The sequence below is a fragment of the Peromyscus maniculatus genome, chromosome 4 (genome assembly GCF_049852395.1).
Source record: "Peromyscus maniculatus bairdii isolate BWxNUB_F1_BW_parent chromosome 4, HU_Pman_BW_mat_3.1, whole genome shotgun sequence".
Taxonomy (NCBI): Eukaryota; Metazoa; Chordata; class Mammalia; order Rodentia; family Cricetidae; genus Peromyscus; species Peromyscus maniculatus.
In genome coordinates this window covers 104,273,159-104,295,960 of record NC_134855.1, presented here as the reverse complement: position 1 = coordinate 104,295,960, position 22,802 = coordinate 104,273,159, and the positions used below count along the sequence as shown (strand labels likewise).

Here is a 22,802-nt window from a genome sequence, read left to right as displayed (position 1 = left end):
AACAAAAGATGATAAAGGGGAGGATGCTCACAGATCTTTCCAGATTCTTTCTGGCTTTCATTTGTGACTTTTTTCCCCACTGGGGTGTGGGGTGGGTCCCTTTAGGGAATAGGGGATGAGGGCCTTATGACCTTTAGTTAAAAAATACATTGGAGGATTCCTTCACAGACAGTTCTATACAGAAACATGACTGGTGGTATTTAGGGACAGTAATTTGGCTTTTATGGCTCGATTTGAGGGAAAGGGTTGTTGGTTTCTGTGACCTGCCCTTGGGAGGAGGAATTATAACTTCTGAGTTTTCTTTGGATTGTGGACAGAGATGAGGGATGAGAGCTTAGAGGGCAGGAGGAGGGCAAGGAGAAGGAAGCATTGCTCCCAAAGCCTTGACTCTGATGTATGCTTTTTCTGAACCCCAATACATTTATAATACAAACACGTATTTTTTTAATGGCACAAAATTATTATTATCTGGTTAGATTTAAACATGTTACACTAAACTTATGGTTCTTTATTATATCAGCAACTTGTCTAAATTTGTGTAGGAAGACAGTTGAAGGGGGTGAATATAAAGCTATTGAGCATCTTTCAAATACTAAGGTGTGTTTTTCTTTTTTTAAAAAAATGTAGGCCAGCGCTTGTGACGTGGTGAAACTCAGGGGATGATGTTCTGCAGTCAGAAGAAGCTGCCAGGTAAGGCTTGAGTTTTTCAGATTACACAAAACAATAGGAACTGGTATCTTATATTATATTGGAGGCTTGATTTATTCAGAAAACACATACATTGGTTTAAGTTAAAAAAATTTGGACAGGGCTGGAGAGATAGCTCAGCCGTTAAAGACTAGGCTCACAACCAAAAAATTGGACAATTGTGTATACTCATGCAACTCCTGAAGGTGCGTGAAACAAAATGCAGAAGTTTCTATCATCTCACCAAGTCCCTTGTGTTGCTGCGGTCACGCTCTGGGAATCCCAGCCATCTTCTGATCTCTGTTAGTTTACTATTGCCTACTTTAAGGTAATATAAATGAAATAATAATACACGTATTCTTTCATCATGAGTCTTTCACTTAATGTGAAGGTTTCACTGCGTATCTGTGTGGTTGCTGTCTATCTGTGGTTTGTTCCACATTTTTTCATTTCAAAGCAGTGTTTTATTGCATGAATGCACACGTACTTAAAACTGAGTCCATACAAAATGGTTTTGGTCAAGGTAGCAGGAAACACACTTTTTTGTTTGTACATTTGTTTTAGTAATCAGTTTCCTGAAAATAGGTTAAGTATAGCTTTTCTGAGATATTTGGGGCCAGAAGTACTTCTGGGATTTAGGTTTTGTACTGGCTTTTAGTTTTTAGAGTTTAGAATATTTTCAGAGACCTTTTCTAGTCGAGTCCTCCTAGCCTGAAATGGCAAAATCTGAAATTCTCCAAAAAATCTGAAACTTTTAAATATCATGTCAGTGTTCAGAAACTTTGGGACTTTTAGAGCCTTTTGTGCTTCAGAATTTCAGGCTTGGGTGCTCAATTTGAAGTAGTAATGGCATTCCAGTCAGAGAGGGTCCTGGTCAAGTTCTATGGCTGTGAAGAGACACCATGACCACAACACCTTTTCTAAAGGAAGGCATTTAAGTGGGCTGGCTTCAGAGTTTGAGTCCAGGGAACATGGTGGTACACAGGCAGACATGTGAGAAGGGATGAAGGAGCTGAAAGTTCCATATCCCGATCTGCAGGCATCAGGAAGAGAGAGCCACTGGGCTTGACTTAGGCTTTTGAAGCCCATTCTCAGTGATACACTTCCTCCAACAAGGCCACACCTCCTAGTCCTTCTCAAGTAGTGCTTCTCCCTGATGACTAAGCATTCAAATATATGGGCCTATGTGGGCCATCCTTATTTAAAGTAACACAGAGTATTGATTTTTCATTTCATCTCTAGTCAGTAAATGACAACTACTATGTAGTTTTTATTTCAGTGGATATATCTTATTACTAAGATTTTCTTCATATTTGACCATAGTTTTTGAAGGTAAAAGGTTGAATTTGAGTTTATTTAATGCCCCATCTCTCCTTCTGACAACATCTCTGGCAGGTGGTTGGCTCCTGCATCTGTAGTTATCTCATGATGCACCAGTTCCCTTGTAGGACACATGGCAATGTTCAGCCTCCTAAAAGCTGAATTCTGTCCCAGTGCAGTGTCTTTATTTGTGCCCTCAGTAGAGGGTCCGTCGATATTCCCAATGCCAATATATAAGACTCTAGAATTCCTCCTGTCCTTTGTCGCTGTCATATGAAAGCCTTCACACAAATCATTGGTACACTCTTTGTAGTGTAAACACAAGGTCAAACAGCCCAAATATGACTGCTTGTCTTATGTTAAGACCATGGTCCAAGATCCAGGCCTGAGTCTATTAATATTTGAAACAGTTTCTATGTACACATGAATATAGACATGAAAAAAATGGGCAAAATTTTATAAATTAAAGTGAAGAGGGAGAGGCAGAAAAAGAAGGCAATGGATGGGGTATAGGCATCCTGAGCATGGGTTTCCTGTTGAGAAGCAGCTGAATCTGATGAAAGCCGCCTGTGCCTGCTCTGTCTGTTCTTGAACCTAGCATAAATCAATTTGTGGTTTCCTAGTCATCTTTGTAAAGTACCACTTGCCATCTTCTTATTCTCAGACTCACTGCCAAACCTTTGGCATTAGGGAATTAGGCAGTTTTGTGCTTCAAATCTGACCTTAATGCATCATCTTTCTCTGGCTTTGCTTTCTTATTTGTAAAATGGGGCTGGGAATAGCATATATTTTTGAGGGTTATAGCATATTGTTTTGAGAATTCCTGAAATAGTGTCTGTGAAATACTTTAGGTTGAATCTAGCTTTTTAACAAATAATCAATGAACATCAGCTTTTGTCACTATTGTTATAGTAGGCTTTAAGTCTCTAGTCATGAATCTATTTGAATAGAAAACAAAATGCCAGGGGCTTAATCTAAAAATTTTATTTGTAATTTATATAATACAGTCTAGGTATACCAGAAGGATGAATTTGCTATGAAGCTATAGTAGCTGTAGAGTAAATAAAGCTTCCAGTAAATTGAATTTTCCAACTCCTTGGACCTGATGAACATATTATATTGACTTATGAAAGAGGAAAACAAACCCCAAACCCTTTAGCATTTGTTTGAATCCTCTAACTTCATTTCCAAGCTCTTTTGTCAAGACATACACACACACACACACACACACACACACACACACACACACACACACACACACATACACACACACACACACACACACACACACACACACACACACTATTGTGGGAAGATTTTTTTCTCTTCAGTTTTCTGTTTAAATGTCCATAAACCCCAGAAGTTGCAGGTAAGCAGGAATCCCTGCTCAGGGTGCATTTCTCAGTTGTATCAGGATGTGCTCTTGGAATCTGATCAGAAACTCTGGAGGCTGGACCCATAGCTTTAAAGCTTTCCAATCATCGTCCTTCTCTGTCTTTAGTGAATTGCTCTGGCTTCCAACTGACCAGATTTTGATGAATTAAAGAAAGAAAATTAAGGAAGGGAAAGGCCTACACTATTGATTTAGCTTCAAGGAGCATTCTGAAAAATTTGACTCCCCCTGCAGAAAAATTAATAACAATCTCATACCCAAAATGATACTTGTTTGGAGACTTTCTTTCGTATTTGGATGCATTCCAAGCTTACTTAAAAATCTCAGCCTATGCCATCAAGGTTTCACACAAGGGACCCCAAGTTCTCTGTGGTATGTCATTGTTTAATGACTTTGGGAGTATACAGCTAAGTGTCTGAATGTTGTCTTCAAAACCACATTGGCCAAAGGAAAAATATGCAGTATAGGTAATTGAGGGACAGTTGTGTTTATTAATTCTGCACTCACTCATGGGTCCTAGGAGGACCTCCTACTTCCCCCTCTTGCTATTGGTCTGGACACAGAGTTCCTGCTCTCATTAAGTAGTGAACAGCACTAAGTGATTAAGATCCTCTCACAGACAAACTGATTAAACAAAGAGGCGTAAGTGACTTGCACTCTTTTCCTGACCAGAAGTGAGAGAGAGCGAATTTGTAATTTATTGTGCATTATGATGGAAAAGAGCCCAGATTAGGAAGAAGTAAGCATTGCCTTCCAGGACCTGGAGCAGAGTCGATGATCATTTGCCAATTTTCACTGGCGAATTTCAATTTTCAGTGTTCAGAGAACGACTTCAAGACTCTCTCGGGAAGTAATGCAAGCATTTGGAGGATTCTCCCCCTTCACCTATTTAGTTTTTTATTTTTAAAAGACTTTTTTGCATGCATTTTTTATTGTTTGAAAATTTCATACATGCAAATAAATTTCACGACACTTTTCTGTTTAAAAAGTGCTTCCAGCACATTTTCTAGTTAAATGATCACCACACAAAGTGTTGATACTTTCCTGAGAAGTCACAGTTAAGGAGACAGGCTCTCAACTGAAGTGCTCCTGGGCAGCTGTGGGACTTAGTCCTTGCCTCAGCATCTCGCCTCTTCCCATCTGGGGGCTTTTCTTTTCTTTTTAAACCTAACTCATTTTATGGGACCTAAAATCTTGTGTATAAGAAATAGTATCTTGATTGTAGTGAAATACTCTCAGCAGATAGTGTTTTAGAAGTCCCTTTCCCCTTCTACATTTGTATCTTAAGTGATTTGACCATGCTTTCGGATGTATTGAATGTGTGTTGTTCCACTTCCAAGCATAGTGAAATAGTTTCTTTCTTTTTCTTTTTCTTTCTTTCTTTTTTTTTTTTTTTTTTTTTTAGCTTTTCAAGATAGGGTTTCTCTGTGTAGCCCTAGCTGTCCTGGAACTAGCTCTGTAGACCAGGCTGTCCTTGAACTCACAAAGATCCTCCTGCCTCTGCCTTCCAAGTGCTGGGATTAAATGTGTGTTCCATCATTGCCTGACAGTTTTTTTTTTTTTTAAAGTTTTAAACTAAAAGTGAATTTAGTAAATCATTAGCCCCACCAGATAATTACTTTTTTTGGGGTAGGGTAGGATTGGGGACTATAGGTTAATCATCCTTAGACAAGGTAAACACAACCACAATTCTCACTGTTCTAAGTGACCATTTCCTATCCTTATTTGGTCACTGTGAAGAAAGCAGCAAGCACTGGGCAGAGACAAGTGTTTTTCCAGCACTTCATTGATGATCTACTTGTTTGAGGAAAACATCAAATATTATTGGCCCTTGCAAATGGGGGAGTGAAGGTTGTTTTTTATTTCTTTTTCTTATTTTAAAGATTTATTTAATTTTATTATACATACACACATATGTTTTTTTGTGTGTGCATGTATGTCTGTGTACCACATGCATGGTCCCTGTAGAGACCAGAAGAGGAAATTAGATCCCCTGTAACTGGAGTTAAGACAGTTGCGAGCCACCACCTGGGTGCTGGGAATCAAAGTCTGGTCGTCTGCAAGAGCAGTCAGTGCTCCTAACTGGGGAGACAACTTTCCTGCCCCAGAGTGGAGGCTATTTCTGTCATCTACATGGAGTAGGGTGTTGAAGGCATCCCCTAATTTTATATTCTGAAGTGGGCTCAGAACTAGGTCTAAGAGAATTCTTCCTTTTTTTGTGGTGCTTCCTGGAATCACTAAGGTACTTAAAGTTGATGTCCTGTCCAGTCACATGCCTCTGCTGGTCTCCTAAGCTGCCACAAAACATGTGAACCCAATTACCAACTTGACTTGTGTCTTGCGAGTCTTACATTCAACCAGGAACATGGCAGAGTGACTCACTAGCTGTTTTCTAGGTCAATTCCAAACTCGTGGTCACATAGCATTTAGCACAAATGAGGTTGAGAAAAAAATAATTAGGATGATTGTTTGAAGGAGACTCAGCTCATTTGTTCGCCTGAGTACCTTAAATCACATTTCTGGATTTAGTTGGAAGAGCAGAAAATGGGGACAAAAGCCCTCTGGGTTGTGTTTGGGATGATATCCTCTGAGGTGTGAGAAACACATCTCCAGAAGCTTTACCCTCATGCATTTATGTCAAACAATGAATTCTTTATAAGGCCTTCTTAGAAAATTAATGTCTGAGCCAAGAGCTATTGATATTTCGCTTTTCACGAGAAGTGTGTTTTTTGGCTGTTGTTATTTAGCAGATGGTAAGATAAAAATCAATAGTGGGGCCGAGGAGACGGCGCAGTGGGTAGAGGTGTTTGCAGCACAGGCCTGGTGACCTGAGTTTGATTCCTGGAACCCACGTAAGCCTATACAGAGAGAACTGACTCCCCAAAGTTGTCCTGTGGCCTCCTCACACACACTGTGGCATGTATACACACACACACACTCACACTCACACACATGCACACTCACACACATGCACACACACACACATGCACATGTACACACACACACATACACACACGCACGTGCGCGCACACATGCACACACACACTCACACACACGCACACACACACACACACACTCACACACACGCACGCGCGCACACACCACATACACACACTCTCACACACACACACTCACACACATGCACACACACACACACACACACACACACGCACACACGCATGCGTGCGCGCGCGCACACACACATACACACACATGCGCGTGCGCGCACACACACACACACGCATGCGCGCACACATGCACACACACACTCACACACATGCACACACACACACACACACACACACACATGCACGCACGCGCGCACACACCACATACACAATAATAAACAAAAACTTAAAAGGCAGTAGACACGCAGCTTTTGTGCAGCACTCAGGGCTCACCCTGCGCAGGTGCGTGGGCCACGGCCTTGGTTGGTCATCGTCTTTCTTTTGTATCTTCTATACTCCACCTCGATGTTGAAATTTAAGCTATTATTATTTTTTTTTTGTTATACATTCTTAAGTGATTGGCTTGGAGATGGTCTTTTATGGAGACCATTTTACTGAATTCTGATTGGAATCTGGTGGGCCTTTCCCTTTGAAGACTGACTTTTTTTTTTCCCCAAGAAAGGGTTTCTGTGTAGCTTTTTAGCTTTGGATGCGGTCCTGGAACTCATTCTGTAGACTAGGCTGGCCTCACACTCACAGAAATCCACTTGCTTCTGCCTCTCGAATGCTGGGATTAAAGGTGTGCGCCACCACTGCCTGGTGAAGACTGACATCTTAGAGATGAGAGAGTAGAGAGAGTCCTTCTGTGCATTTGATCGTTTCTTCCTGTTTATTGTCTATATTCCCTTCTTGGTTTTCTTTTTTTTATAATTTCCTTCACCTTACAATTTTGATATACACTTAAATCAAGTTTTTTTCAGTTTTATTTGCTCTAGTTCATCCAGGGGGATGGAGAGATGGCTTAACAGTTAAGAGCCTTGGCTGCTCTTGTAGAGGACCTGAATTTGATTCCCAGCACCCATATGGTGACTCACAACTGTAACTCCAGTTATAGATGACTCTTCTGGCCTCTGCAAACTTCTGCTTGCAGGTGGTACTTGTAAACTCACACAATTGCATGTGTGCGCATGTGTGTGTGCGCACACCCACCCACACAAACAAAACAAAACAAAAACAAAACAAAAACAACCAAGAAAATTTTCTTCCAGAAACTTTATCTTATTCTTTTTCCTTGTTCATATAATTTTTCTCTTGTTTCACTGATACCACGTATTCTTGCATATATTTAAGGCACTAATTAGAATTAATAAAAAAACCCAGCCCATTCTGCCTCAGCATTGTCTCTTGCCCTTGGATCATACTTTTGAAGTGATAATATAATTTATAATTTAAACCTAGTTCCTTTCACAGCTCCAAACTGAGATATAGGTTTTTTTTTTTTTTTTTTTTAACTCTTTGTTCTTTGTTGGGCCTGCCACCCAGCTCCCAAATAATCACACAGAGACTTATTATTACTTATAAATGATCAGCCAGCTTTTCTTAAATTATCCCACCTACCTTTTACCTCTGGGCTTTTCCCTTCCCCTATTTGTATACCCTTTCTTACTTCCTACTCTGTGGCTTGCTGTGTAGCTGGGTGGCTGGCCCCTGGTGTCCTCTCTCCTTCTTTCTTTCTCGCTCCTCTTTTCTTCTCTCTTCTCCTATTTATTCTCTCCTGGCAGCCCTGCCTATTTCTCTCTCCTGCCAATAGGCTGTTCAGCTCTTTATTAGACCGATCAGGTGTTTTAAACAGGCACAGTAACACAGCTGCACAGAGTCAAACAAATGCAGCATAAAATAATGCAACACGTCTTTGCACCATTAATCAAATATTCCACAGCATAAACGAATGCGACACATCTTCAACTAATGTTCCACAACACAGAGATGCTTTTGAGAATGAAAAAGGTCCCTGACAATGTATAAGAATGGCACCATTCCTCTGTTTATGACACTATCAATCTTTGTGCTTCCGACTCTGAGAGTTGCCCTGGGCCTCCATGGGATTGACCACTCTTCATTTGATTGGCTGGAGTTTCCCCCATCTTTTTTTTTTCTAGTCATACTGACTCCTTTGGCTTTCTGCTTTGCTCTCTAAGCTTTCTTCAAAATCAATGGCCCTCTCCTAGCCATATTTTTCTTCTTTTGCACATGTTTTCTGTAACTTCATTGAGACATGAGAAGCCAGCCTGGCAGAAGGCACTTGTTTGCCATCTTAAGTTGGGAGCTCCTTTACATCTTTTATTAACATGTGCTGACTTACTCCTCTGGAGCCAGAAAAACTCGGTGATCTGTTATAGAGGTGTGGGGTGCTTCTGTAGATCCTATACCCTATGGTGACCACACCCCTTTCATTACTGAAATCATACCTGGAAAGAGCTCAGGAAACAGGAAATATTTAGGTTTCTAAATATTTAAACTTAGGAAAGATTTAGATGCAAATCATTGCATCTCAGAGAAGACATTCCTAATGGGAATTCTTACAGGGAATTTGTCTCTGGCTTCCTCTCCAAGGATGTGATTTTCCTGTCATACACTGTAGTAATAGGTGGAAGAAAGCTAATCTTTGCAAAAATAATTCAGGCCTAGTGTAGCCAAGCTAAGAGTAGAGAACTGTAAAGATTTAGAGTCCAAGCCAGGATGTTTTAGAGTTTTATGAAAAGATACCAAGATCTTCTGCCAGAATTAATTAACAAAAAGTTAATTCATAAAGACAGTAATCACTAAAGATGCAGACATGAAGATTAAGACTTAATCCCAAGAATTTAGAACCAAAAAGAGGGCTTCCTGGATCTAATCAGGTCTTATGGGGCAAGAGCAACATTTGATCATTTAGGGAGAGCTGGTGGCAATCTATTAGAATATGATTATGGAGGTCAGCGAGATGGCCCAGCCAGTAAAGGTGCTTGTCACACAAACCTGGTGGTCTGAATTTGCTCCCTGGGACCCATGTAAAGGTGAGAGGAGAGGTTAGACTTCACAGAGTTGTCTTCCGACCTCCACACTAGTGCTGTGGTGATACAGCTGTCTCCCCACACCATGTATCCACACACAGAGCGATAATAAAATTTCAAACAATTTTAGAATGTGGCTATCTGTAGTTCTAGGTGGATAATTCCTTCTTGGTTTGTAGGGTTAAGGTTGTAGTGTTGGAATAAGTACAATTTGGTGCAGAACTGCAAATCTGTGCTCCTGGATGTGAACCACACAAATGTGCAATTTGAAAATAACAGTCCTCTGAATGTGCATAATCTAAGCCCAAGCCAATTAACATTTAAATCAGTATATCTGATTTTTTTATTTAGAGGTGAAGCTAATTGATGAGTCTGCTGCAGCTTGTTGATGGGCCAGGTTAAATCCTGCCATTTGGAAAGAGTCCTTTGCCCACCCTTGCAGTAATACCCACTACTTTTTTCTACAGATTTTTTTTTTATTAGTTTTAAGTTAAGCTAGTGTTACACAAATTACCTTGTTATTTTAAGTCTCACTGTCCAAGCACCATTTTGAGTTTTGACTCTTTTGTTTGTTGTAGGACAATCATGAAGAAGAAATAGTCAGGCTTTTAGAATCAGGATTGAAGAGTTTCTTCCAAGTGATTGGTTGGTTGGAAGGCTGCTTCCTGGTAGTATCCATAACAGGAAGGCACACTCCATGCTTGTGAACTGATGCCACCAGTTTAGCATTGTTTTTATCAGCAGCTAAGATGACTCAGGCTGGACTGCAGGAACAACCACAGAGAATCGACTTTCCAGGCAAGAGAGCCATGCAGGTGGATGTTAGGCAAACAATATGTCCCAGGAATGGTAGGAATGGAAATGTAACCCAAAACACAGTTGTCATTAATTATCAGCAATCTTCAGAGTGACCTTCAGACTGAGGAGCAGTGTCTTGGTGTTTTAGTCAGTGTTCTATTGCTGTGAAGAGACATCATGACCATGGCAACTCTTATGAAAGAAAGCATTTAATTGAGACTTGTTACAGTTTCAGAGGTTTAGTCCATTACCATCATGGAGGGGAGCTGTGTGGGGAGGCAGACATGGTGCTGGAGAGTAGTGGAGAGTTCTACATCCAGATCTGAAGGCAGAGAGACACTGGGCTTGACTTGAGCATTTGAAACCCCAAAACCCACCCCCAGTGACACACTTCCTCCAACAAGGCCACACCCCCTAACCCCTGTCAAGTAGCATCACCCCTGATGATTAAGCATTCAAATATATGAGCCTATAGGGGCCATTCTTATTCAAATCACCACAAGTTGGGTGAGCTGTAGGAGAGTTTTTGGGGAAAAGCTTTTACAATCTTTACAGGTGATGTCTGACATGGGTGATGTTAAAGTATGCTTTTCTTCCTCTCTAGCACTCTCACCTTGTTTCGTTTCTTGAAATCACTTCTCTTTTCTGTCCTGTTGCTTAAGAACACATCTCGTACTGCACACCTACTCATTTTACAGCTCTGTCCTTTTTTTGGGAGAACTGTGAGTCAGTTCTTGAGAAATCAAAGGGCCCTCAAGTCAGATGGGTAAGTCACTTACCATGCAAGCCCACTATTGATCTCTGGCAATTACTTTGCAGAATATCCTCATAGCTTTTATTATTTGATCTCAAACCTTTACTATTATTGCAACAGCTTTGTAGTAAACACAAGACAGAGGCATGTCACCTTACTACAGAAGATGCATGGCCAGTGTTACTGGGCACTGTCTTCTCTTTGACAATTTTAATTTTGGTATTGTCACAAAATCTGGGCCTGTCTATTTATTAATTGTGTACACTGGTGTATACATTCCCTTTCAGAAGAGATCAACCCACTGGCTATGTCTATTGAAGGCTCTTAATCACGTGATGTGCATTTTAGAAATGCTGCCTTTTGGTCTGTGGCCATAAAGCATAGAGTCAGTGGCTTAAATGACCAATTCTATATAATTTTTATTTGCCTGTGTTGTGTTTTGTGGTTTTTTTGTGAAAAGAAAAATCATTTTCAAGGTAAGTTTGACTTTTAGTGGGTCTTTTTCCTTTAGAAATTACATGAAGTTAAGAGAAAGGTCTTTGTGGAATGAACAGATGAACAAACTAGAGAAATACAGTGTTTTGTTTTATGCATTTCATTAAGGAGATAATGAAAAACATTATAGCTTTTCATTTTGAGACTGTCTTAACTTTTTAAAATGTGTGTGTGTGCAAGCACATGAATTGTTGTATGTGTGTGCATTCTTGAGTGTAAATGTGGGCACACAATGCCACAGTGCCCATGCAGAGGCCACAGAACAATTACGTGCTGCTCTTCCTTTCACCTGTCTGAGGCAGGGTCTCTGCTGATTTTCATCTGCACACACCAGCCAGCCTGAGAGCCTCCAGGGATTCCGTCTCCACCTCCATCTCCCTGGAGGAGTTTTGGGATTATAGATGCCTATGCTGCGTGTCCAGCTTTCACGTGTGTTTGGGGATTCAAATTCAGGTCCTCCTGGTTTTGAAGGTCCTTTTACCTGGCAAATTATTTCCCCAGTCCACTTCCCCAGCCCCACTTAGAACTTTCCAACTGGTGTTCCAACGTTCAGGTTGGATGGAAACTAACACCCTTCAATTTCAAAGAAAATAACTTAAAATCAAAGTAGTCTCAGTGATGTTTCTTTAACAAGTTATGTTTCTGTGGGTTTAATGTTGAATTTCATATCTGATTTCTCTGTCCTTTAGAAGTCGAGCGGGTGGTGAAAGCCAATGACCGTGACTACAATGAGAAGTTCCAGTATGCGGTGAGTGAACACACAGCACAGTGTGTTGGGGGAGGGTCTTTACTCAGGGCTAGAAGAGGGATTCATGTCTTATAGAACCTCATTATGATGAAAATCTTTCCGTGTTGGCCCACCTTAAAAACGTGGTTCCATGTGCTTTCACACATAGTCCTCTTCTGCTCTAACAGTTTGGTGGGCATGGAAGAATGATAAAATCCATTCTCAAGAATTTATGCTTACATCATTCTGGTGTCCATTTAGATAGTGTAATATGCTGGAAAATATGAAAATGGGCTAGTAAAGTATTGTATTGATTGATGAGAAAGTGAGGGTAGTGGCTGATGATTGATGGGTTGAATTTGGGGTTTTTCTCTAGGTAATTTCTGGGAAATGTGGAAAAGCGTATGTAGGATGAGGTTTCTACGTGCTGAATGACTCTGTTTACAAAGTGAATAGTGAGAACAGTTCAAATGGTTCACACAGGCATTGCCCGAGGAGGGAGAGTTTTGGTCAATGAACACTTTAGTATTTTCTTCCTATTGGTGGGTCACTGGCAGAGAATATAAATGCATGCACGAACATTGCAACTCAATGCCACTGGCCACGTACTGGGGCACCAACAGCTCTTCTTTTATTCCATGTTACAATCATAATCTGACTTTCTGTGTAGGTTTTGTTTCCCACACAAGGAGTCTGGATTTTGTTTCTGAAACTGCTTTCTCATTGTGAAACAATATATTGAAACTTTAACTTTACTCACCTGTCTTGTAAGAATGATTAAAGCAACTTTGTCTTTGAGGGAAGGGATCCCTCTTTCAAGGTGTTGTGCATAGTTCTTAGAACGGAAGGGAAGGTTTACCTCAGGTAATGAATGCCACTCTGTGTGGTGTGACATATGGTCACCAGCAGACTTGACCTTCACATCCCTGCTTCGGGTGATCCTATATCTGTAGAGGATGGCTCTTTAAAACCTTGACCATAAGATCCCAGTCTGTCTGTCTGTCTCTCTGTGTAGTCCAGAGGACAATTTGTGAGAGCTGGCTCTCTCCCACCTTTAGTGACTCTCGGTAGTACTCAGGATGTCAGGCTTGGGGGTAGGTACCTTTACCTACTGAGCCATCTGGCCAACCCATATGTGTATATTTTAAGACCTTGGGAGAAATTTTGTTATATTTAACTTATTGGGGAGATAATTATTTATTTAAGTATCTAGCTGCATTTATTTGTTTCCCAATGTATAACAAGTGCTTTCATTCTGTGAGTATAAGGAAAGCCATGTTTTATAAGATTATACAGCCTTTTCTCTGGTGTCTTTTATGTAACCTATGAGATATTTCAGTCTTACAAAGATACAGAAGGTAACATGACCCCCATGAGCCTACCACCCAGGCTGATAATGGGCATTAACAGTTTGTCACACAAACTAATAGTATATTGATGATGTAGAGATGGTGTGAACAAAAGCACACAAATGTGTGGCTGTGTTTTCTGTTGGCTTTCCTACGAGCACCAAGGTATTATAACAGGACCCCGCAGCAGAGCAGAGTCTATATGACTACCCTGTCTTGGACTGAACCTGCATCAAGGAGAAACAAAGATCCATCAAGCCTGCGGAGCTAAGAAGTACAACAGAAGTAGACAGTGAAAAGCTGCAAGTGAAGGGGCCCAGGGATTCATCTCTACAGGGCAGCAATATGACTCAGAAGGACCTGGCAAGCTTCTGGCCTTTACTGGGTAGTTCTAGCAGAATGTGAGCCGCAGCTCTCTCAGTCTCATTGAGGTTAATTAAAAGCAGCAACTTCATAGAGCCATTGTGAGGACTAAGGCATGACAAAACACAGGGACTATGAATGTAGTATATCTGCACATGTAGGATTTGAACCTATGACTTACCAAATGGAATATCCATTTAAGGTAGGCAACTCCCTATTGTATTTGCTTAGTCTTGCCCGGCTTTAATGGAAGTAGATTTGGAGAGATCCAAACAGATCCCAGGGAAAATGCCATATTCATTGGAGGAGTGATATTCCCACCGAAAGTCTGGAAAGAAAATGGGAATGAACTCAGGACTTTAATGGGAACGATGAAAGGAGAAATAGTGAGGAACTCTTGAGTGTGGTAGGAAGAGCGCTGGGGGCTGAACCACGGTTTGAACCTTTTTTCTCAGGACTAGCTTGTGATCTGATTGGTTTATTCCTCTGAGAACCGTGTATTTCATCTACAAATTGTGAGAACCTTTCTATTAGGGTTGCTTATGGAAGGATTAGATCAGATTATTTTAGCAAAGTATTTGATAACAGTAACAACAGCAGGTGCTTCACGTGTGCCGGCCTTAATTATGGATTTTCTCTTAAACCTAACAGAGCTGTGGGCAGGCTCCACAATGGGTGTGGGGTTCCTACGAGGCATGGGTGGGGTATGCTATTTGCTACAGCGGTGTAAGAGGATGCGGAGAAACTCATTAGCCTTGTGAACTGTGTACAGAAGATACCATGTTCACAATGAACAATCTGAGACCCTGAAAGCACAGAAGTCACTGATAAACTGCAGGTGATGTAGTTGTGGGGGAGGGGCGGGTGTCACATGACCAGAGCACCTCGCAGCTGTGGAGTGGAGTTTCCTTCCCAGATAAGCCAGTCTGAAAGAACACCAACTCATGGAGATACTTAGCAGCTTCCTGTTCTGTGCAAGGCACCACCAGAGGCAGGGCGTTTTCCTTCAGCCTCCCTGTGGATTGTGATAGACACACGGTTAATAGTGAGAGCAAGAAAGGCAACAACGGTAACAATGACAGTTCAAACTCATGGTGCTTCCCAAACGCAAGTTACTGTTCTAGGCATATTACTAAACTACCCGTACTGACACATGTGATCTTCCAGCACCAAGCACTTTTATTATCCTGTTTTCTGTAAGAAGACATTGAAGCATGCAATAGTCCATTTCAGTGACTTGTGCAAACTTCCACAGTTAGATAAAATCCGCCAGTCCTGCTGCATGTTGGGCGATTGGTATTGTACCTCAGTCTTCTAGACACCCCCCCTCCCCCACGCTTCCCCAATTCCACATCTATGATTCTGTCCATGATAACTAGTCAGTCTTCTGAACGGTCCCAGAAAACAAACAAACAGAAAAACAAGTGCAATAAACTAAAACTAACCCCTCTTCTTACACAATTGAACATTTTTAACATTCACATATTTTAAATATTTATTATGTTGTATTTATTTATTTATTTATTTGTGGGGAGAAGGGCACATGCACATGCGGAAGTCAGAAGATAATTTGCAGAAATCATTTCTCTTCTTCCAGCACGTGGCTCCCCTGGGTGGCACTCAGGCTGTCAGGCATAGTCCCCTTAAGTTGTTTTTATTTTATTTTATTAAAAAGTAGGGTTGACTTTTTTTTTTTTGAGACAGAGTCTCATAATGTCAACATGGGCATGTTAAAAAAATGTTTTTGGAAGGTTCTGGGCATTGAAGTTGGATCCATGATTAAACTCACTAGTAGAGGCAGTACTCTACTTACTGAGCTATGTCCACAATCAGATTAGCCAAATTTTTATGCTTTAAAGACAAAGGAAGATAGAGGGCTATACATTTTACAAAACAAGTCGTGGCCACATTTTAGATCTGTACGTGTGACTGGGGGAGAAAAAATGATCTAAAACTCAGAAAGATGCAAAGCCATGAGCATTAAGTCTGCCTAGGCAAGCTTTACTCACTGAAGGTTGAAGGATAATATTTCAACAGAGCAGGAGCCTTTTCATCAACAAACTGTAAACTACAAAGCCCATACCAAGACACAGCCCAGGCCTAGAAAGCAACTACAAGTACCTTTGAGAGTCAGCGGTCTAGAATATGAACAAAATGACAAGGTTAATGATTCTAACTTGGATTCACTGGTAAATCAGATGTGACGTCGTGAGAATGGAAAGGTGGGAAATGTAAAAATCACTTGAGAAGTTTCAGATAACCAAGAAACCCAGAATAAAGTAGGATTGGAGGGTGGAGGGGGAGAGCGCCAAGCGTGAGAATTTTTATTCTCATTGGAAGAGAGTACAAAGTGTTCTTGATTAATAGCGGGAATGAATAATAGAAAGGGTGAAAACAGTTCTATTAAAATCGGTTGGTTGTCCAGATGGCTCAGTGGGTGAAGGTGCTTGCTGCTGAGCCCGACAGCCTGAGTGTCACCCTGAGGAGCCACGTGCCAGTAGAAGAGAAATGATTTCTGCAAATTATCTTCTGACTTCCACATGTGCATGTGCCCTTCTCCCCACAAATAAATAAATAAATGAATACAACATAATAAATATTTAAAATATGTTAATGTTAAAAATGTTCAATTGTGTAAGTTTTCCAAACAGCCAGAAACTTAAAGTGGATGGTAGAAATAAAGAAAACACTTGTAGTTGTATTAAAATGTGATGTTGGGGCTGGAGAGGCGACTCCGTGGGTAGGAGCATTTGCTGCTGTTCCAGAGGACACAAGTTTAGGTCCCAGCACTCACACGTAGCTCACTAGAGCCTGTAGCTCCTGCTCTAGGATATCTGCCACCAGAACCATCTGCACACAAGGTCCAGACATTCACACACACACACACACACACACACACACACACACACACACACACACACACAAATAATAAAAAATAAAGTGCTGTGGTGTTTTATGTATCTCTTAAAATGTTATTTTTATTAAAATATAACAATTACACATATTAATTGCATGCAATATGATGTTCTCATTGTGTCAATACTATATAATGATCTAATCAGTATAGTTAGCATATCTGCCACCTTAAAATTTTATCCTTTCTTTATGGGTCCGCTGTCATTCTCTGTGTGTGACTCAGTGCACCTCTGCAAGCCCACACGCCATGCCTGTGTTTCTCTGGGACCAACTCTGAACAGATACATGAGCCACTGTACTCTTTTGACAGAGATACAAATGATGTTCTAAGTTCAGTGTTCCTGGCATGCCTGCTCTCTCCCTAGCAACGTGTATGCTTGTTGTTTTACCTACTCTTCAAAGAATGCACGAGACAGTGTCCAAACAGAACACAAAGCCCAAAGGGATTAAGAATATGTGAGGGAACTATTATTGGTGGGGTATTTTGAAGTGACCACGAAACACAAATGGAAGGGACCTGTCTGCTTACACGAGCAGTGTCTTCCAGGCCGCTGGGATTATCCAACAAGGGGATACAGATTCTGCTTCCCACCTTCCAAGAGCACATGCATTCTGTGCAGGAAGAGAAGACCAGCACACCAGAACAAGCTTGATAGTGAGAATGAAAAGGAGATGCTAAATTTTAGTTGTGGTGCATGGCTTACAATGTCAGGGAGAGGAGAACTCAAGGTTAGTGAAAATTTTGGAGGAAGTTTTGATAGAGGAAAAGGGAAACAGTCCCAGGCTTGTGTGCTTATTTGGAATGCCAGTGTTGGGAAGGACAGCGCAGAGCAAGGGTCAAGTGTGCCATGTGAAGTCACTGTGGTTCAGGTAGGTGCCACGTCATTGCTTGAAGCAGAGTGGGATGCTGGGCATGGTGATGCATGTCTATCGTCCCAGCCCTCTAGGGCTGAGGCAGGATTGCTGCAAATGCAAGGGCAGCCCCTGTGCTTTGCATATGAGTGACAGGCTCCTAGGAGCAGGGCAGACACAAAATAAAACAGGATTATAGTTGGCCTACATATTAGATAGACTGGATGAATACCCACATGGAAATGCCTGGTTAGTACCGAACAGAACCTGGGTGTGGTGAGAGTTGTAGATTTAGGAACGTCTGCATAGGAGGAGGTATGCGGTGTTGAAAGAAGAGTGGACGCTGTTGGGAGGGATGGCTGACTCTGCAGTGAGGGGCAGATGAGACAGGAGAAGGAGGCAGCCTGAGAAGGGAAGGGGAGCGATGACTGAGGAGGACAGAGGACAGAGGGAGTGAGATGAACGCTTGGGGAAGGGAACGTCTCAGGAAATGGGTGGCTAATTGGGTCGAAAGGTGGGTGCAGGGGATTGAGAACCATGAAAAAACACTGTTGATCCTAAGTAGCTTGAGACCTTGAGAAAGTGGTTTTAACCCCCCCCCCCTTTACAGTCTGTTAGGTTATACATGATGCACAAACTATTGTTTTCAAATTCTGATACCTTACTTTCAAACTCATCACTGATGTTAGGGTATACTTTATATTGCTCAGACATAGTTTATTACCCTGAAGGTATAGCAACTTCCCCTACATATCATTTGTATGAATAATTGGCCAGAAAGTAAACATTGAGATGCAACTTTACAGGACCAAATGCTCAGATTAGTATATAAACCCAGCATGTGCAGTGTTAACAAATATCAGCAACATTAAATTTAATATAAAATCATACCTAGTTCTATATACACAGGAAATGTCACAGGCCTGAATCACGGTATGATAAGATCCAAGAGATCCTGATGGTCAACACAACACGCCAAGCATGTAGTTGCAGTACTAAACACAAACTTGGTTGCATTGGCAGAGATCTTGAAGGCATACATACAAAATTCACATTCTTCCAACTAATTGGCAGATCTCTCAAAGCACACACAATCACTCAGAGCCGTGGCTCTCAACCCTCCTAATGCTGCAACTTTTTAATACAGTTCCTCATGTTGCGGTGACCCCCAACCATAAAATTTTTTGTTGCTACTTCATAACTGTAATTTTGCTACTGTTGTGAAACATATTGTAAATGTCTGTGTTTTCCGATGGTCTTAAGTGACCCTGTGAAAGTGTCATCAACCCCCGAGAGGGGTCTCGACCCACAGGTTGCCACCGACACAGGGGCTCATGGTCTGATTTAACCTTATGACCTGGGTCAAGACTGACTGATAGAGCCTGACCAGCATAGTTTGGTCATCTACAGGAAATGCTACTCTTATGATTAGCAATTATATTCGGATTCTACTTGCCAAGACTGTCTCAGTCCCCGTGATGTGTCATGTATAAAGAGAACATCTGGCCGCTCCCACTGACAGCCACTGGGCAGTTGTGCTGAGGATCTGTAGTGAATTGAAACCATGTAGCATAACCTGCTCTGCCTGGCCCCTTGTGGTGTGGAGAGGCAGACTTCAGGCTGTGTTAGCGTAAAGTAATATTTTTGACTGAAGTTACTTACTTTTTATATGTAAGTGCCGATATAGAGTGGCTATTGTCACTGCTGTGACTAAATAAATATCTAAAAGATGACCTAAGAGGGAAAAGCTTTATTTTGACTCATTGTTTTAGACACCCTAAATGTGAAATGTTGTACAATTGGGATTAGAAGAATTAAGATCGGGGATCCCTGATGATAGAATTTTGGAGCCCTGTTATAGTACGACTGTTTTGAATTGTGTTTCTGCTAAGACTTAACCAATGAACAGATGCAAGAGGAAGAAAATCGACTGCTCAGTGAAGAGAACCACAATCCAGTTTCCTTTGTCGTCAGTATCTGATTAAACAGGACCATAAATCACCATGTGGACCAAGTGGAGCAATTTCAGTAACAATTTCGAAGCTAACAGAAAACCACTATTTCCAACCGTCACCAAGTGGTTTTTAACCTCATTTTTGAAGTTTTACTTATTAGCCCAAATAGTATGGTTCTATGATAAGATTGCTAAAATCACAGTAACCATCACATCTTACATTTTGTAGGTTGAAGACTAATCAAATTATCCATGCAAAAAATATAGAATCTAATTCATGTCCACTATTATAAAACCAATACTTAGATTTTTGTTGTATTTTTCATGTGACTATATTTCTTCTTTTTTGAAAGATAAAAGTTGTAAATATTTATGGCAAAAATATTTTGAAATATGTTTAAATTGTGGAATGGTTAAGTCAAGTTAATTAACACACACACACACACACACACACACACACACACACACACACACACACATATATATATCTGGCTTAATATACTTACTGTTTTGTGGTGAGAACACTGAAAAATCTACTTTAAAAAGTTATTATTGTTGCTTTTCTTTTTTGAGACAATGACTTCTATAGCTCAGGCTAGCCTGGAACTCACTGTGCAGACCAGGTTGGCCTGAAACTCACAGCTATCCTCTTGCCTCAGCTTTCCAGTACTGAGCTTATAGAAGTGAGCTAATCCCCGACACCCACCCCAGTATAATCTATGTTCATGGACTAAAAAAAGCTATTTAGGAATTAAAGTTCAGTTTTAATTTTTTACAAATGGGCTTGTTTGGAGCTATTCATGTGTGTATGTGTCTTTGTGTGACATGACTGTTATATGACACAGTCGTTGAGAGTGTGGAGCACCCCAAGAATGTTCTGGCTTGACTACTGGGAAGTTCTTTGAGGAAATAAGTTCAGTACAGCAAATGACTGGCACATCTGTGTTGGTGATGGTACCCTAGACCAGCTGTCTCCAGTGGCCCTGACTGCTCTGGCTTCATCTATGCCTTCCTGGTTGGAAACTTGTTGTGAGTCCAGCTGTAGACTGTGTGTAGACAGGTGTGGTAGAGATATGTAGAAGAAGTGACATCATACCAAGCCAATTATCTGAAAGTACTGGGGACTGAGACTTTGTTTTTAGTCATGAGCATTTGTATGTGGGTCCGTGCACATGGATGCATGTGCCTGCAGAATCTAGAAGGCGTTATTGGATCATCTGGGGCTGGAGTTATAGGTGTTGTGAACTGCCCTGCACAGGTCCTGGGAACCAAGCTCAGGTCCTCTGCAAGAACAGTACACCATCATAACTGCTGAGCTATCGCTCCAGTTCAGAAGATTGTTTATATAAAATGGAAAAACTGACTGGATTATCCAGTAATGTCAAGTAGAAGATTAGTGTGGAATTATTTTTTAAAATGTTCCCAGCTAACTATCCATACAGAATTCTAACTATATGTCTAGTTGTGTTCCTAACCTTTAGAAGAGAGGAAGTCACTACCTCCCTAAACACTTTGCTGTCTTTGGATAAGGTGTTTAACTGATGTGCTCATCCACTGTGCTCAATGCCAGGCTTTATAAGGACGTTTTCATACAAGTGCATAGCATATGTTGGCTGTGTTTCCTGTCAGGTTTCCTCCTCTTCCCTCTCTCATAACCCCTCTTGTTAGTCTCCTTCCCTCCCTGGACAGTCACTTCGACTTTCATGACACATATGTGGATGGTTTTGTATGTCTATATAAACTGTTGGATTCACAAATGATGGAGAATATAGCATATAATGTTTGTCTGAGTCTGTCTTAATTCATGTAATATGGTAATGCCCAATTCCATTCATTTTCCTGGAAACAACTTCAGTTCTTTTGAGACAAGGTCTCACCAGGTAGCCTTGGCTGGCCTGGAACTCACTGTTTAGATTAGGCTGTTCTAGGCTACCTTGGATTAGCCTGGCCTAGAAGTTACTATGTAGACCAGGTTGGCTTAGAACTCATTATATAGACTAGGCTGGTCTTGAACTTGTAGCATTCATGCTGTCTCCAATTACATGTGTGTGCCACCACTCTCAGCAGAATAGATTCATTACTTTCTATTAGTTGAGACAAATTGGAGACCAAAGCAGAACAAATATTGCTTTTATTTCACCCAGCAACATTTTTGATACTTGTGAATAAATGCTCAAACCTGAGCTCTAGAATCATCGCCTGGAATCCATTTCTTCTCAAAGGGCTTTTGCTTTTCTGTAACTGTTTGTGGTGAAGTGTTTCAGAGTTAAGCACAATATTCTAGATGCTATTTGACTAGCTTGATGCAGAAGAGAAAGCGTTACTGTAGTGGAAGTATTAATGAATAAGAGACAGTACCACCTTTTAGGAGATTGTCAACAATGACTCCCACTTCTATTGCTAGTGACAAGGACTGACTCTCTTTGTCATTAAGTCTCCTTTACTATTGTGTCATACTGAACATAACTTCTGTGTCTCCATCAGTATCTAAACTAATGACCCAATTGAATCAGCAACTCTGTGGGTGGAGTCTAGGCATTTTTAAAAGCTCCCCAGGATTCCAATTGTCAATCACGGTTAGGGATCACTGGTCTAGAACTCAGGAGATGGTTTAATGGGTAAGGTGCTTGACACACACACACACACACACACACACACACACACACACACACACACACACACACATAAGGAATGTAGTTTAGATCTAAGCACTCACATAAATGATGGGCACACATGGTGGCTTACCTGTAAGCCCAGTGTTTGAGAGTTAGGGACAGGGTATCCATGAAACGTGCTGGCTAGCTAGACTAGCCAAACTGGTGAACTCTGGGTTCAAGTGAGAGATATATAAGTTGGGGAGCAATGGAGGAAGATACCCAATGTCACTCTCCAGTCTCTACACCACAGACACACTTGTATGAATGTTTGTTCACACACAGTCACCCACATACATGTGAAGAGGCATACATATATGCATGCTTACCACACATATATGCATAAACAGGAATCACCGATCTAAGTTAGGATTAACAACATTGAGCACAACACTGTTAGACAGCTATGCGATTCTCACCAGTAGTTATCTCCTTACAGAATGCTCATGATCCATTAATCAGTTCATCTTGTTTACTTACAAATTTTAATTTCTATAGTTTACTGACTTTGTCAACATTCTGGCATTTGTGTAATTAGA

The 22,802-nt window shown here is 41.0% G+C and overlaps 1 protein-coding gene across 5 annotated transcripts in view; it reads left to right on the top strand.

Moving 5' to 3' along the window:
* The window catches only part of Atp8b4 (ATPase phospholipid transporting 8B4 (putative)), a 197,408-nt gene that overhangs the window by 19,495 nt on the left and 155,111 nt on the right, over window positions 1-22,802 (top strand). For all 5 annotated transcript variants that reach the window (XM_076570564.1, XM_042276156.2, XM_076570562.1 and 2 more), the window contains exons 2-3: window positions 628-690; window positions 12,138-12,196. In XM_076570564.1, coding sequence (XP_076426679.1) covers window positions 660-690; window positions 12,138-12,196 — 90 coding nt within the window. In that variant the 5' untranslated portion in view covers window positions 628-659. The remainder of the gene's footprint in view (window positions 1-627; window positions 691-12,137; window positions 12,197-22,802) is intronic.